We start from the raw sequence: 18,043 nt of genomic DNA, 5'->3' as shown, positions 1-18,043 counted from the left end.
CAGCATAAAAACATGGCCAATGTTAAAATGAACAGAAAGACAGAAAATATTAGGTTATATTCTTTGAAAAATACTTAACAAACTGGTCGTCATATTTGGTACAAAGCAATGTTTTCTGTATTTCCTAATTATGTATTTGCAATCATGTATTTCGTTATTTCTAAGTGAGGGTCAACTCATCTGTTTGTGATTGGCATGCGCATCCCTTTAACTAAAATGTAATCCAGGCAATTATTTTAAATACGCCGTTAATGCCATAGCCCTCACAGGGTCTTTGTTGATATTTTCAGACTGAACGCCATTAAGCGAACTGAAAGAATTGGCAGGAAAATAAGACAAATACCTAAGAATATTTAAGAAGATATTGGAAAATTAGTCTCTTATATTGCAATCAACTATCAAATCTATGATGCATACTCTGCGCCCCAAGCAGCGAACTCTGTGTATCAGCGCAATTGTCAAAGAAGAAATGATGAAAGTGACAATTGGCAACTGATCAAAAAACACATGTATGAATTGCAATGCAGTATTGTTGTTAATTATGGTCAAGAGGTATGAAATCAACCTTTCTTTCTATGTTAAAAAAAACCCCAGCAATACCAGCACAAGTTTCATTTCGGGTTTACGCTTCCCCTCTTCGGCACCATGGACAGCGATACTGCATTTAGATTGTAAGGACTGGTTTACATGTTTTAGACGATGTCAGATACAAAAGGTCACCATTACCATGGGAGAAAATGTAGGAAACCATTTTCCAAAACACCTGTTACGTGTCAACACATAGACTAAGATACATATACAAAAAGGAAAGAAAAACTAACGACCTACTAAATACACAAAGAGCAAACAAGCCCAGCGTTTAGTGACACCAGCAATATTGTTTCTAAAACATTATAAACGTGCTGTTCTTACCTTTTCTTTGTTGGGTAAAGTCTGAGTTCTGGTAAAAGTGTCTCCTCCATTTATACTGATCAGCTCCGCATCTACAGGCGGAAACGGTGCGGGGAAAACCACTACGTCACTCTTGAGTGTGTCTGAGCTGAAACACACGTCATACTGCTGAGTAGCTTTGGAGTAAGACCAGCTCCCGTCAGGGTGGGTGGTGATCATTGGGGCGCTGTACCTGCTGAAAGTGCCGTCTGTCCTGTGGCATTTGACAGCTATTAAACTGATGAGGCTGAGCAGAAAGATGACTGACACCGACACAATGGCGATCAGCAGATACAGGTTCAGCGCAGAGAAGCTGTCCTCCTTTATGGGCACATGTCTGAACTGAGTCTGGATGTCAGCTGTGCTCTCAACCACCACCACCTCAATAGACACAGTAGCTGACAGGGAGGGTTCTCCGTTATCAGACACCAACACCACCAAGGGGTGAGTTTTCAGGTCATTGTCACTCATTCTCCTCTTAGTCCTGATTTCTCCGGTGCTGGTTCCGATGCGGAAGAGGTTGTTTCCTTTGGACTCAGAGAGGTGATAAGAGAGCAGCGCATTGTATCCAGAGTCTGCGTCTACAGCCCTGATCTTTGCCACAAAGTATCCCGCTTCAGCAGAATAGGGGATGCTCTCACTGTTAACGGAGCCGTGCTCAGAATATGGCGCGAGAATTGTTGGATTATTGTCATTTTCATCCAGAATTAAAACGTTGACAGTCACGTTGCTGCTGAGCGGAGGAACACCAGAGTCTGTGGCCTGAACTTTAAACTGAAACGTTTTCAACTCCTCATAGTTAAAAGACTGCAGGCTGACTGTATCTCCAGTCTCTGAGTTGATGTTCACCATTGTAGATAACGGCAGTGAGTTACTGTTACTTTGTAAAACTGAATAGCTCACCTGACCATTCTGATCGATGTCTGCATCAACTGCTGAAACTGTTTTTAAAACTACTCCTACTGGACTGTTTTCTTTCACATAGACATTGATTATGTTTTCTGTGAATAGAGGTTTGTTATCATTGACATCTGAGACGTGGACATTAATGACGCTCGTGCTGGAGAGAGGTGGGCTGCCCTCATCAGTAGCAGTGATGCTGATGTTGTATTCAGCTGAGCTCTCTCTGTCCAGAGGACCGTCCACCACCAACGAGTAGTAATTCTTATGATTTGACTCTAATTTGAAAGGGACATTATTGGAGATTTTACAGTTCACCATCCCATTTTTACCTCCGTCTTTATCAGATACTGAAACTAGTGCAATGGCGGTGCCAATGGACGCATCCTCTTTCACGGTGTTTAACAATGACGTAACAGATATTTCAGGGGCATTGTCATTGACGTCTAAAACTTCAATTAATAATTTGGCATTTGAAGTGAGAGGAGAAGAGGCTCCATCACTGGCTTGTACTCGAATCTCAAAAGCATTATTTTCTTCAAAGTCGATATTCTTTTTATTTGTTACAGTTCCAGTTTTTTCATCTATAGCAAACAGATCGGTTTGTTTTCCCCGGCCTACCTCACTGAAAGAATACATAACTTGTCCATTCTGACCTGCATCTAAATCAGTAGCATTTAATGTTATTATGGATGTACCTACCTTCACATTCTCATACACACTGGCTTTGTACAGAGTTTGACTGAATATAGGAGCGTTATCATTTATGTCCAATACATTTACCACAATTACCATAGTGCCAGATTTAACAGGACTTCCTCCATCAAGAGCAGTTAGTGTGAGTCGGATCACAGACTGTTTTTCTCTGTCTAAAACTTTCTGAACCTGTAATTCTACAGTTACACTCTCCCCTTTATGTGTGACGAGAGAGAAGTGTTCATTTTGGCTCAGCTTGTAGCTGTTTACAGTATTTTTACCGACGTCTGCATCGTGAGCAGGATGCAGAGGAAATTTAGCTCCTGCTGCCGTGCTCTCACTAATGTTAATTATCTGGGACGTTCTTAAAAATGACGGGGAATTATCATTTACATCCAAGATTATAATTTCAATCCGGTACAGTTTTAAAGGGTTATTAATCACTGCTTCTACACTGAGGGAACATTTCTGTTCGTTGCCGCAGAGTTCCTCTCGATCTATCCTCTCATTAACATACAGGACACCAGTCTTTAGATTTACCTCGAAATATTTTCTCTTTGATCCAGCAACGATCTGAAACATGCGGGACTCCAAATCCTGCACATTGATGTTGAGATCTTTAGCGATATTTCCGACAACAGTCCCCAGATTCACCTCCTCTGAGACGGAGTAAGAGAGCTGCCCAGACACCGCTTCCCAGTAACAATCCAGCAGCACGAACAGGAGATATATCCACACACAGCTCCTTCTGCTCGGCAAATGCATCATTCCACACATCGAGAGACGGCATAAACATTGATTTGGCTGATAAGGTCACTCATATGGATGCATTAAACAGCATCACGAAACCTACTAAATTAATTTATCGGTATATATGCAGTACAATAGGAAAATGGTGGTCGCACCGTCCTCTTTCGCTCCCAGAGTGTCTTTGTTTGAATCGCCTGAGAAACATCATCATCCTCTGAATCTGGGAGGAGCCCCGTGCTACCAAAGAGTTAGTTCAAATGTGACGGTCTACAATGTCGTCATGTGGACACTTGCGAGAACTACATTCAACATACACACACTAATATTAGCAGACCTTTACACTCTTAATTTCCACTTGAACATGTAGCTAAACCATTTCATAACTCAAAGAAGAATTGGCTTAACTGCCTAATTTATCACAGTGATAATTTCGATTAAAACTTCATATGTTTGTATTTTTTTAACAAAATGACCTGTTTTCGACACTAAGTCAAAACTTCACGAGACAACTAATGTGGTTAATGAAGGTTTTTTTTTTTTTTTTAAATCAACATTCCAGAAAGATGGTTTATTCAGCACACCAACAAAAACCCGCTTTCTTCAGAAGCCAGACACGAATAAAGGGAAAAGAAACACAATCAAACTAAAGACAAAGTATGTATCTTCACAAATACATTGCTAATGTTTGAGCCAGTATGAAAGCCTAATTTCTATGAGATCAGGGTTGAAAATGATTTACAATTTTGTCCTGCGGTTTGGAAACCAGAAACATGCGTTCAGCACCATGGATAGCGACATTCACATTCATAAAAGCAGCTCAGCAGAAAGTCATGACTGAGATCACTAATTCAACACATTTACAATATGTCTTTTTATGTCAAGATACTCAAGAAATTTTGAATATTTCTACAGTATATTAACTCAAACTCAAATCAGTACTTTTTTCTAATGGCACATAGGGCTTTGCAAAGGACTGTAAGTAAAACGGCATCTATTCCCACCCAGTTCTCAACATAGGTGTAGTGTAATAAAATGTCAAGCATGTGACACTATTATATTCTTACCTTTTCTTTGTTGGGTAAAGTCTGAGTTCTGGTAAAAGTGTCTCCTCCGTTAATACTGATCAGCTCTGCATCTACAGGCGGAAACGGTGCGGGGAAAACCACTACGTCACTCTTGAGTGTGTCTGAGCTGAAACACACGTCATACTGCTGAGTAGCTTTGGAGTAAGACCAGCTCCCGTCAGGGTGGGTGGAGATCATTGGGGCGCTGTACCTGCTGAAAGTGCCGTCTGTCCTGTGGCATTTGACAGCTATTAAACTGATGAGGCTGAGCAGAAAGATGACTGACACCGACACAATGGCGATCAGCAGATACAGGTTCAGCGCAGAGAAACTGTCCTCCTTTATGGGCACATGTCTGAACTGAGTCTGGATGTCAGTTGTGCTCTCAACCACCACCACCTCAATAGACACAGTAGCTGACAGGGAGGGTTCTCCGTTATCAGACACCAACACCACCAAGGGGTGAGTTTTCAGGTCATTGTCACTCATTCTCCTCTTAGTCCTGATTTCTCCGGTGCTGGTTCCGATGCGGAAGAGGTTGTTTCCTTTGGGCTCAGAGAGGTGATAAGAGAGCAGCGCATTGTATCCAGAGTCTGCGTCTACAGCCCTGATCTTTGCCACAAAGTATCCCGCTTCAGCAGAATAGGGGATGCTCTCACTGTTAACGGAGCCGTGCTCAGAATATGGCGCGAGAATTGTTGGATTATTGTCATTTTCATCCAGAATTAAAACGTTGACAGTCACGTTGCTGCTGAGCGGAGGAACACCAGAGTCTGTGGCCTGAACTTTAAACTGAAACGTTTTCAACTCCTCATAGTTAAAAGACTGCAGGCTGACTATATCTCCAGTCTCTGAGTTGATGTTCACCATTGTAGATAACGGCAGTGAGTTACTGTTACTTTGTAAAACTGAATAGCTCACCTGACCATTCTGATCGACGTCAGCATCGATTGCTGAAACAGTTTTTAAAACTGCTCCTACTGGACTGTTTTCTTTCACAAAGACATTGATTATGTTTTCTGTGAATAGAGGTTTGTTATCATTCACATCTGAGACGTGGACATTAATGACGCTCGTGCTAGAGAGAGGTGGGCTGCCCTCATCAGTAGCAGTGATGCTGATGTTGTATTCAGCTGAGGTCTCTCTGTCCAGAGGACCGTCCACCACCAACGAGTAGTAATTCTTATAATTTGACTCTAATTTAAAAGGGACATTATTTGAAATCCTACAGTTCACCATCGCATTTTTACCTCCGTCTTTATCAGATACTGAAACTAGTGCAATGGCGGTGCCAATGGACGCATCCTCCTTTACGGTGCTTAACAATGACGTAACAGATATTTCAGGGGCATTGTCATTGACGTCTAAAACTTCAATTAATAATTTGGCATGTGAGGTCATAGGTGACGAAGCTCCATCACTGGCTTGTACTCGAATCTCAAAAGCATTATTTTCTTCAAAGTCGATATTCTTTTTATTTGTTACTGTCCCAGTTTTTTCATCTATAGCAAACAGATCAGGTTGTTTCCCTCTGCCTACTTTACTGAACGATAATAAAACATGTCCATTTTGACCTGCATCCAGATCAGTAGCATTTAATGTTATTATTGACGTGCCTATCTTTACATTTTCATACACACTGGCTTTATACAGAGTTTGACTGAATATAGGAGCGTTATCATTAATGTCCAGCACATTAACTATAATCACCATAGTGCCAGATTTAGCAGGAGTTCCTCCATCAATAGCAGTCAGTGTGAGTTGGATCACAGACTGTTTTTCTCTGTCTAAAACTTTCTGAAGCTGTAGTTCGGGAGATATACTCTCTCCTTTATGTGTGACGAGAGAGAAGTGTTCATTTTGGCTCAGCTTGTAGTTATTTACAGTATTTTTTCCGACGTCTGCATCGTCAGCAGGATGCAGAGGAAATTTAGCCCCTGCTGCTGTGTTCTCACTAATGTCGATTACCTGCGAGCTGCTCAGAAATGACGGGGAATTATCATTCACGTCTAAGATGACAACTTCAATCCGGTACAGTTTTAAAGGGTTATTAATCACTGCTTCTACACCGAGGGAACATTTTGGTTCATCGCCGCAGAGTTCCTCTCGATCTATCCTCTCATTAACATACAGGACACCAGTCTTTAGATTTACCTCGAAATATTTTCTCTTTGATCCAGCAACGATCTGAAACATGCGGGACTCCAAATCCTGGACATTGATGTTGAGATCTTTGGCGATATTTCCGACAACAGTCCCCAGATTCACCTCCTCTGAGACGGAGTAAGAGAGCTGCCCAGACACCGCTTCCCAGTAACAATCCAGCAGCACGAAGAGGAGATATATCCACACACAGCTCTTTCTGCCCGGCAAATGCATTATTCCACACATCGAGAGACGTCATGCAGACAAATTCTAAAGTAGATTCACAACAATAAAGAATACAATCCTTAAGAGGTATTACACCATACGACTTTGGTTTGCAACATGAAAATCGTCGTCACATCGTTCTCTGTCACCCTCCGAGTCTCTTTGTTTCAGTCGCCTGAGAAACATCATCATCCTCTGAATCTGGGAGGAGCCCCGAACCAATAAAGAGGAAGCTGAAATGTGATGGTCTGCAGTGTCCTCATGTGGACACTTGCAAGAAATACATCAGCATCAAACGCCTAACAATATCACAACGACCCCCACATTCATGTTCTCCTAAACATTTTGCCAAATCTCAAGTAAAGATGCGCTTAGTATGGTCACTATTTATTATGTGGCTGCAATTTCGTTTCTACTCGCCACTAACTCCGAATTAAAGGAACCGATTGAGCACTTATTTAGCGAGTTAAATGCTTTTGAAACGGAAAGCAACTTGCTGGAAATTTAGAAACACAAAATTATGGCACAGGAAGTCCTCAGACAAATGCTCACCTCACGCACACCCACACACAATAGGGACAGCAGAGACGTAGTTATTTTCCGGAAGAATAATTAAATCTGAGAGTATACACTTGCATAAAAATATGCATAAAGCTGTTCTACAAAATTGTTCTGTTGTCGAAAAAGAAGTTTCTCCATATGTCTTGTGGATTAATGAGTACAGGGACCACACTAACACAAACTTGAGTTCAGCACCATGGATAGCGGCGTTCTCCTCAAAAATGCCGAATATGTAGCACAAATTGTTGCAATCTGTGATCACAAAGGTCTTTATTATTTTTCTTTTATGTGAGTCCGGGAAATTACCCGCCCTTTTTTAAAACTGCAATTGCTAACTGACAACAACAAATATTTTAAACACAGATAGTTTGGAGACGAATACATTGTAGTACGCATCATATTCGATGTGTGTAAATGTACTCATAAATATTGTGCACTTAAATAGGTACTTTCTTTAACTTTTATGTCCCTACAACTGCGACCAACACACATTCATACACTACCGTTCAGCACTGCATTTAATAAACAACTTGCGCATTAAAATACCGAATGGGACGTCATCAGTTAATGAGGTGAGGAAATCATCGTTGAGTGTACAGTAGGGTATAGTTATATAAGATATCCCACTGTATTTGTATTTGACATTATTTCAATGTTAAATCAAATGGTTGTTCTAATTGCATTTACTTTTCACCTCCATACACAGCGCACTTAAAAATAGCCTGAATACAACGGCACTATTTCTCCTTCAGATCGCAACATAGAAACGGTAAAGAAAAATGTACTTAACGCAATAATGTCCTTACCTTTTCTTTGTTGGGTAAAGTCTGAGTTCTTGTAAAAGTGTCTCCTCCGTTAATACTGATCAGCTCCGCATCTACAGGCGGAAACGGTGCAGGGAAAACCACTACGTCACTCTTGAGTGTGTCTGAGCTGAAACACACGTCATACTGCTGCGTAGCTTTGGAATAAGACCAGCTCCCGTCAGGGTGGGTGGTGATCATTGGGGCGCTGTACCTGCTGAAAGTGCCGTCTGTCCTGTGGCATTTGACAGCTATTAAACTGATGAGGCTGAGCAGAAAGATGACTGACACCGACACAATGGCGATCAGCAGATACAGGTTCAGCGCAGAGAAGCTGTCCTCCTTTATGGGCACATGTCTGAACTGAGTCTGGATGTCAGCTGTGCTCTCAACCACCACCACCTCAATAGACACAGTAGCTGACAGGGAGGGTTCTCCGTTATCAGACACCAACACCACCAAGGGGTGAGTTTTCAGGTCATTGTCACTCATTCTCCTCTTAGTCCTGATTTCTCCGGTGCTGGTTCCGATGCGGAAGAGGTTGTTTCCTTTGGGCTCAGAGAGGTGATAAGAGAGCAGCGCATTGTATCCAGAGTCTGCGTCTACAGCCCTGATCTTTGCCACAAAGTATCCCGCTTCAGCAGAATAGGGGATGCTCTCACTGTTAACTGAGCCGTGCTCAGAATATGGCGCGAGAATTGTTGGATTGTTGTCATTTTCATCCAGGATTAAAACGTTGACAGTCACGTTGCTGCTGAGCGGAGGAACACCAGAGTCTGTGGCCTGAACTTTAAACTGAAACGTTTTCAGCTCCTCATAGTTAAAAGACTGCAGGCTGACTATATCTCCAGTCTCTGAGTTGATGTTTACCATCGTAGATAACGGCAGTGAGTTACTGTTACTTTGTAGAAAAGAATAGCTCACCTGACCATTCTGATTGATATCAGCATCAGCTGCAGTCACAGTTTTAATAACTGCTCCCACTGGACTGTTCTCTTTAACATAAACATTAACCAGCGGCTCTGAGAAGCGAGGCGGATTATCATTGACATCAGAAACATGAACTGTCACTATGTTGGTGCTGGAGAGAGGTGGAGTCCCTTCATCAGTCGCTACGATGGTGACATTGTACTCGGCCACAGTCTCTCTGTCGAGCGGACCATCAACTACTAACGAATAATAATTTTTATAATTTGTCTCTAATTTAAAGGGAGCATCATTTGCAATGACAGCTTTTACTACACCATTTTTACCCCCATCTTTATCCAGTACAGACACAAGTGCTATAGCAGTACCTACTTTTGCATCCTCCTTCACTGTGTTTAGCAGTGACGTCACCGTGATCTCAGGAGCGTTGTCATTTAGATCCACCACTTCTACCAGCACTTTACAGTGAGCAGACATCGGAGGCTGCCCTTTGTCACTGGCCTGTGCATGAATCTCAAACGCAGGATTTTCTTCATAGTCGATTTGACCTCTGACCAAAATCGCACCTGTTTTAGAGTCAATTTGAAATACATCTAAAACACGATCCTGACCTTTTTTTCTCAGAGAGTATTCAATTTCACCGTTTGAACCCTCGTCTGCGTCTGTTGCATTAAGAGTGATCACAGTAGATCCTGTTGGCAAGTTTTCAGAAATTTGAATCTTGTACAAAGATCTACTGAAAACAGGATGGTTGTCGTTAGTATCCAAAACGTTGATAATAATTTGTGAGGTTCCCGATCTGGGGGGATTTCCTCCGTCTACTGCAGTTAGTGTGAGTTTGATCACAGAGTCACGTTCTCTGTCTAGAGATTTCTGCAATACTAATTCAGCAGATACACTATCTGCCCCTTTGTGAATATCTAAAGAAAAATAATCATTATTACTGAGCCTGTATGTATTAACACCGTTCTTTCCAACATCCAGATCCGATGCCTCTATTAGTCCAAATTTCACCCCTGGTAAAGTACTTTCTGCAATGTCGAGTGACTGTAATTGCTCAGAGAAAACGGGTGCATTGTCGTTTATATCTGATATAGTTATGTCTAACCGGTAAAGCTTCAGCGGGTCATTGATCACGGCCTCTACATTGACCGTACATTTTGCAGCCTTCGCACAAAGCTCCTCGCGGTCTATTCTTTCACTGACATAAATAACACCAGTCTTCAGATTTACATCGAAATATTTTCTCTTTGATCCAGCAACGATCTGAAACATACGAGGCTCTAACTCCTGCACATTGAGATTTAGATCCTTGGCGATATTTCCAACAGCAGTGCCCGGGTTTACCTCCTCTGAGACGGAATACGAGAGCTGTCCAGACACCGCTTCCCAGAAACAATTCAGCAGCACGGCCACGAAATATATCCGACAAAGTCTCGTTCTGCCTGAGAAATACATCATTACATCCAGCACGAAAAGGCATAAATCCCAGTCCGACCACTGCCGTCAAACAGTCATATTAAAAACGAAGTGCAAGGTTCCAGTTTATCGCATTTTTATCAGGCAGCAGGAGAATGTTTTTCAACCTCTTTTCTCTCGCCCTGCGCCTCTTTGTAACAAAGCCCAGAGAAACATCATCATCATCATCATCATCATCATCATCATCATCATCATCATCATCCTCTCTCTCTCTGGGAGGAGTCTTGTGCATGCTGAAATAACGTCAAGATGTCATGGTCTATAGTGTCCCCACGTGGTGATAGGAAATAACTGCATTCAACCTCTGACAGCAACAATGGAAAGACTCACCAACTATGTGAACTGAGCAATTTCATATTAACAAACATAATTTGATTAAACTGTTTCAAACAACAATAACTATTCATTTCGACATGATTCTCTCTGTCTCATTTCCTTATCTGTCTGTCTATATTTATTTATTTATCTTCTTTATTTTTATTAGAAGACTTTCACCTGAGAACTGATAGCCCAGCTAGAAAACTACATGAAGTAAAACCATGGCACACCTTCGGAGTAAAGCCCTGCAAAACACTAAATATGCAGAGAGAGGTGAAACTGTTGATTGCAAATACAAATCAAAATATTTTCCTATATTTTAAAAAAGAGAAAAATGCAGAGGAAATTAGGTTAATTAAATAAGCGTTTGAAAAATCTTCCATAAATATAATGACACGTTAAATCTGTCATGACTAAATACCCCTATTTAAAAAAAAAAAAAAAAAAAATCAAATATATGTGTCAGGAACTCACACTACCCTTTTCCCAATCCTTACATTTTCCGCGTTGCATTCCCTGGACCTCTGACAACACACTGATGGGACTGACTTCAGCACCATGGACAGCGACATGGATTTTCATGTATAGTTTAACAGGTTTATGAGCTTCAATGGCTCACGCACCACTGTGTATTTCAACACAAATCCAAAGCCAAAACCACAATAAACACATTTTGGAAAGTTAGCACAAAGTAATTTAACTTCATATACAAGAAAACCAAAACACGGAGAGACACGTTTTCAGGCTCAGCTCTTGTGATTATATGAACACATGTAGTTTTTCATAGTTTCTTACCTTTTCTTTGTTGGGTAAAGTCTGAGTTCTGGTAAAAGTGTCTCCTCCGTTAATACTGATCAGCTCCGCATCTACAGGCGGAAACGGTGCGGGGAAAACCACAACGTCACTCTTGAGTGTGTCTGAGCTGAAACACACGTCATACTGCTGAGTAGCTTTGGAGTAAGACCAGCTCCCGTCAGGGTGGGTGGTGATCATTGGGGCGCTGTACCTGCTGAAAGTGCCGTCTGTCCTGTGGCATTTGACAGCTATTAAACTGATGAGGCTGAGCAGAAAGATGACTGACACCGACACAATGGCGATCAGCAGATACAGGTTCAGCGCAGAGAAGCTGTCCTCCTTTATGGGCACATGTCTGAACTGAGTCTGGATGTCAGCTGTGCTCTCAACCACCACCACCTCAATAGACACAGTAGCTGACAGGGAGGGTTCTCCGTTATCAGACACCAACACCACCAAGGGGTGAGTTTTCAGGTCATTGTCACTCATTCTCCTCTTAGTCCTGATTTCTCCGGTGCTGGTTCCGATGCGGAAGAGGTTGTTTCCTTTGGGCTCAGAGAGGTGATAAGAGAGCAGCGCATTGTATCCAGAGTCTGCGTCTACAGCCCTGATCTTTGCCACAAAGTATCCCGCTTCAGCGGAATAGGGGATGCTCTCACTGTTAACGGAGCCGTGCTCAGAATATGGCGCGAGAATTGTTGGATTATTGTCATTTTCATCCAGGATTAAAACGTTGACAGTCACGTTGCTGCTGAGCGGAGGAACACCAGAGTCTGTGGCCTGAACTTTAAACTGAAACGTTTTCAGCTCCTCATAGTTAAAAGACTGCAGGCTGACTATATCTCCAGTCTCTGAGTTGATGTTTACCATCGTAGATAACGGCAGTGAGTTACTGTTACTTTGTAGAAAAGAATAGCTCACCTGACCATTCTGATTGATATCAGCATCAGCTGCAGTCACAGTTTTAATAACTGCTCCCACTGGACTGTTCTCTTTAACATAAACATTAACCAGCGGCTCTGAGAAGCGAGGCGGATTATCATTGACATCAGAAACATGAACTGTCACTATGTTGGTGCTGGAGAGAGGTGGAGTCCCTTCATCAGTCGCTACGATGGTGACATTGTACTCGGCCACAGTCTCTCTGTCGAGCGGACCATCAACTACTAACGAATAATAATTTTTATAATTTGTCTCTAATTTAAAGGGAGCATCATTTGCAATGACAGCTTTTACTACACCGTTTTTACCTCCATCTTTATCCAGTACAGAAACAAGTGCTATAGCAGTACCTACTTTTGCATCCTCCTTCACTGTGTTTAGCAGTGACGTCACTGTGATCTCAGGAGCGTTGTCGTTTAGGTCCACCACTTCTACCAGCACCTTGCAATGAGCAGACATCGGAGGCTGCCCTTTGTCACTGGCCTGTGCATGTATCTCAAAAGCTTGGTGTTCTTCATAGTCGATCTGTCCTCTGACTGAAATTGCACCTGTTTTAGAATCAATTTCAAATAAATCTAAAATGTGATCCTGACCTTTACTTCTCAACGAATACTCGATTTCAGCATTTAATCCCTCATCTGCGTCTGTCGCATTCAGAACTATAACAGTTTTACCTACTGCTAAATTCTCAGAAATGCGAGCCTTATATAAAGAGCTGCTGAAAACCGGAGCATTGTCGTTGTTGTCTAGAACGTTAATATTTATCTGAGACGTTCCTGATTTGGGTGGATTTCCTCCGTCGACTGCAGTCACCGTAAGTCTCACAGTACGTTGTTTCTCTCGGTCTAAAGCTTTCTGAAGCACGAGCTCAGCAGACACGCTCTCTCCTCCTTTGTGAACCTCTAAAGAAAAATAATCATTTGGACTCAGCTTGTATGTACTCACACTATTCTTACCAACATCCAGATCCGATGCCCCGACAAATCCAAATTTCCCACCTGGCACAGTACTTTCAGCAATGTTAAGAGACTGCACCTTCTCGGGGAAAAAGGGCGCGTTATCATTTATATCGACTATATTTACCTCCAAACGATAAAGCTTCAGCGGGTTGTTAATCACGGCCTCTACACTGACAGTACATTTTGTCGCCTTCGCACAAAGCTCCTCACGGTCTATTCTTTCATTCACATAAAGAACACCAGTTTTCAGATTTACATCGAAATATTTCCTCTTTGATCCGCTCACAATCTGAAACATACGTGCCTCTAAGTCGTGGACATTAAGGTTTAGATCTTTAGCGAGATTTCCCACAGAAGTCCCCGGGTTTACCTCCTCTGATACAGAGTATGAGAGCTGTCCGGACACCGCTTCCCAGCAGCAGTCCAAAAGAACAAGGACTATATACATCCCCAGCGGACTCCGTATCCACCGCGTCGACATATTTTTATCCAGCGTGAACAAAGCATATGGATTATAGTCTCCAAAATCCCGTCTAATAACTCAGGATGGAAGCAATGTGCCAGAATCCAGTTTCCTCGCCTTTTAGGGTGTAACAGACATAATGATGTCCAAACGGTCCATTCTCTCTCTGCGTCTCTTTGTAACAAAGCCCTGAGAAACATCATCATTCTCTGAATCTGGGAGGAGCCTGAAGCAACCGAGAGGAACATCAAAATGTGATGGTCTACAATGTCCTCGTGTGGTCGTTTGAAATAATTACATTCAACACCAGGAACAGATAAATATATGTTCTTCTGGACTTTCAAGTCAATATAATATATAAAATATACAGCTAACAAGAAGTCACAAATATCTGGACACAGATGTGTTAGTTGAAAAGCAGGATAAAGATTTAATAAATAGATAAAATGAAATAAAGAAACTATTGTACATTTCTGTATTTTCTTTTTAAGTAGTTGAATTGAGGTAATGCAGTTATTCAGAGAGACTCCTTCTTAAATTGTGGTGAAATCTTATATACATCACCTATCAACTGACTCATAGGGGAACACCACCTAAATTAAGATTCCCAGTATGTTATTTCCATGGCCGTGGAAAGTTCAATCACCATCTATAAACATGAGCTAATCTCTGTCAAAGCCAGACCCAGAGAGGTAAGTCTCAAATTTGTGATGTGGTCAAGTATAAAGTCTGGAGCTGCTTCGCTGATAATGAATGGGGGCCTAATTTTGTAGATGTATAAATTTTGAAAGTCAGCATAGTCACGCTTTAAATAACTGAGACAACTGCAGTAAATATACTCTGTTAATAGCACTCACCACACTCTGGCGCTTATTTCAGCACCACGGACAACGACATACATACTGCAGTGTTAAATTTCATTAAGAAAAGTATAACACGATGGTACTTGCTCTCAGCCGCAGCCCAGAATAATAAAATAATACATCACTTAAAACATGTTACTTTTATTTTTCTTACCTTTTCTTTGTTGGGTAAAGTCTGGGTTCTGGTAAAAGTGTCTCCTCCATTAATACTGATCAGCTCAGCATCTACAGGCGGAAACGGTGCGGGGAAAACCACTACGTCACTCTTGAGTGTGTCTGAGCTGAAACACACGTCATACTGCTGAGTAGCTTTGGAGTAAGACCAGCTCCCGTCAGGGTGGGTGGTGATCATTGGGGCGCTGTACCTGCTGAAAGTGCCGTCTGTCCTGTGGCATTTGACAGCTATTAAACTGATGAGGCTGAGCAGAAAGATGACTGACACCGACACAATGGCGATCAGCAGATAGAGGTTCAGCGCAGAGAAGCTGTCCTCCTTTATGGGCACATGTCTGAACTGAGTCTGGATGTCAGCTGTGCTCTCAACCACCACCACCTCAATAGACACAGTAGCTGACAGGGAGGGTTCTCCGTTATCAGACACCAACACCACCAAGGGGTGAGTTTTCAGGTCATTGTCACTCATTCTCCTCTTAGTCCTGATTTCTCCGGTGCTGGTTCCGATGCGGAAGAGGTTGTTTCCTTTGGGCTCAGAGAGGTGATAAGAGAGCAGCGCATTGTATCCAGAGTCTGCGTCTACAGCCCTGATCTTTGCCACAAAGTATCCCGCTTCAGCAGAATAGGGGATGCTCTCACTGTTAACGGAGCCGTGCTCAGAATATGGCGCGAGAATTGTTGGATTATTGTCATTTTCATCCAGGATTAAAACGTTGACAGTCACGTTGCTGCTGAGCGGAGGAACACCAGAGTCTGTGGCCTGAACTTTAAACTGAAACGTTTTCAGCTCCTCATAGTTAAAAGACTGCAGGCTGACTATATCTCCAGTCTCTGAGTTGATGTTCACCATCGTAGATAACGGCAGTGAATTACTGTTACTTTGTAAAACTGAATAGCTCACCTGACTGTTCTGGTCAACGTCAGCATCAATTGCAGTTACAGTTTTAATAACTACTCCTATTGGACTGTTTTCTTTCACATATACATTAATCAGCGGCTCTGGAAACAGCGGTGGGTTATCATTAACATCAGAAACGTGTATAGATAGCACACTGGTGCCGGAGAGTGAGGGGGTTCCACTGTCAGTGGCGATTATGGTGACATTATAATTAGAGACCCTCTCTCTGTCCAGGGGTCCGTCAACTATCAAAGAATAATAATTTTTGTAGTTTGTTTCGAGTTTGAGCGGAACCTCATTTTTAATTTGAATTTTCACATCACCGTTTTTCCCACCATCCTTATCCAGGACTGACACTAGAGCAACTACGGTACCTACATCAGCATCCTCCTTCACTGTGGTGTGTAGTGACGTCACTGTGATCTCAGGAGCATTATCATTTACGTCCACCACTTCTACCAGCACTTTACAATGAGCAGACATGGGAGGCTGCCCTTTGTCACTGGCCTCTACACGTATCTCAAAAGCCTTTTTTTCCTCAAAGTCTACATTGCCTTTCACCTTGATGACACCCGTCTGACTTTCAATTTCAAAGATATCAAGCACATGATCTTGATCTTTGCTTCTCAGTGAATATACAATCTCACTGTTCAGGCCCTCATCTGCATCTGTAGCGTTCACAGTGATCACTATTGTACCCAGCGGGGTGTTTTCTGGGATTTTTGTCTTGTATAACGTCTCGCCAAATATCGGGATGTTATCGTTATTGTCTAAAACATTAACAACGAGCTGTGATGTGCCTGATTTCGGAGGATTCCCTCCATCTACAGCGGTCAGTGTCATGGTGATGACAGGCTGCTTCTCTCGGTCTAAAGCTTTCTGCAGCACCAACTCAGCAGACACACTGTCTCCTGCTTTGTGCACAGCCAAAGAGAAATGCTCATTTTGGCTTAATTTATAAGTACTGACACCGTTTCTCCCCACATCTACATCACTTGCTTCAGATAATGCGAATTTCACTCCTGGTAAAGTACTCTCCGCGATGTACAGATTCTGCAATTTGCTCGAAAACAACGGAGCATTGTCATTTACATCTAAAATGTCTACGTCGATACGGTAAAGCTTTAAAGGGTTATTTATGACGGCTTCTACACTCACTGAGCATTTAAGTTCCTCTGCGCAAAGCTCCTCTCTGTCTATTCTCTCACTGACATACAGAACACCAGTCTTTAGATTTACCTCGAAGAATTTCCTCTTTGATCCAGTGACAATTTGAAACATACGCGACTCCAAATCCCGTGAATTAAGGTTTAGGTCCTTAGCGATATTTCCAACAGCAGTCCCCGGGGTTACCTCCTCTGAGACGGAATAAGAGAGCTGCCCAGACACCGTTTCCCAGAAACAATAGAGCAGAAAGAGCACAAGATATATCCCGAAATAGCTCCATCGACAAGGCGAAGACATATTTCTGTCCAAAATGAGCAAAGCATGAATATGACTCCCAGTGTGACTCCCAAATATCAGCCGTGGTGAGCTCTAGATATGATTGAAAAATGCTATGTTTATTCCACCGTCCTCCCTCTGTAACAAAGACTAGAGAAATGTCCCAGTCGCCTTAAAACGGGAGGGGCCTAGTTGTATTTAGAGAGTAGCGCTTTCTCTGATGGATCAACAGTGGCGCCACGTGGTGAAATAGACGACATACAGGGAGCAGTGGAAATGTAATGTTGCCTGCTCTGAAGCAGCCATTACGTCACACTATCAATATTGATAACTATATGCTGCTGAATAACCTAATTTAAGTAGGAGAGCTTAAAATTATATTTCAGCACCATGGACAGCGCACAAGAGCTGTTGTGCCTGTCCTGATGTGTGAGAGCTGTTCTTCACATATTTAGACATGGTGTAACCCCCTAAACACACACACACACACACACACACACACACACACACACACACACACACTCCACATCATCTTCCACTTTTCCACCACATTGCCATTTATTTAATTTAGGCTGCAATTTGCAAACATGTGGAGTAAACTATGTCAGTAAATGTTACAGCCACTTTTGGTGAAATAATGACACTGGGTTTCCACGGATACCAGAAAACATCCCAATAAATTAGGGTTATCCTGCTCTGGAGGCAATT

The 18,043-nt window shown here is 42.3% G+C and overlaps 1 protein-coding gene and 3 pseudogenes across 13 annotated transcripts in view; all 4 read right to left on the bottom strand.

Moving 5' to 3' along the window:
• The window catches only part of LOC117260979 (protocadherin alpha-C2-like), a 198,071-nt gene that overhangs the window by 111,399 nt on the left and 68,629 nt on the right, over positions 1-18,043 (bottom strand). The window contains exon 1 of one of the 10 annotated variants that reach the window (XM_033633145.2): positions 8,078-11,253. The exons of 8 other annotated variants lie outside the window; for them this stretch is intronic. In XM_033633145.2, coding sequence (XP_033489036.1) covers positions 8,078-10,462 — 2,385 coding nt within the window. In that variant the 5' untranslated portion in view covers positions 10,463-11,253. Of the gene's footprint in view, positions 1-912; positions 3,463-8,077; positions 11,254-18,043 lie in introns of those variants that run through there. One more of the 10 variants, XM_078169337.1, reaches the window with a different exon arrangement.
• On the bottom strand, positions 4,329-7,749 carry LOC117260985 (protocadherin alpha-9 pseudogene; annotated as a pseudogene). Its single transcript, XR_013491815.1, has one exon. The product of XR_013491815.1 is annotated as a protocadherin alpha-9 pseudogene (transcript).
• LOC117261382 (protocadherin alpha-3 pseudogene) lies at positions 11,558-14,149 on the bottom strand (annotated as a pseudogene). The gene has a single exon (XR_013491896.1). The product of XR_013491896.1 is annotated as a protocadherin alpha-3 pseudogene (transcript).
• On the bottom strand, positions 14,669-17,801 carry LOC117261381 (protocadherin alpha-3 pseudogene; annotated as a pseudogene). The gene has a single exon (XR_013491813.1). The product of XR_013491813.1 is annotated as a protocadherin alpha-3 pseudogene (transcript).

This window comes from Epinephelus lanceolatus, chromosome 7, assembly GCF_041903045.1.
Source record: "Epinephelus lanceolatus isolate andai-2023 chromosome 7, ASM4190304v1, whole genome shotgun sequence".
NCBI classification, from domain to species: Eukaryota; Metazoa; Chordata; class Actinopteri; order Perciformes; family Serranidae; genus Epinephelus; species Epinephelus lanceolatus.
Note: the sequence above shows the minus strand (reverse complement) of the source record. Positions and strands in the feature narration are given on the sequence as shown.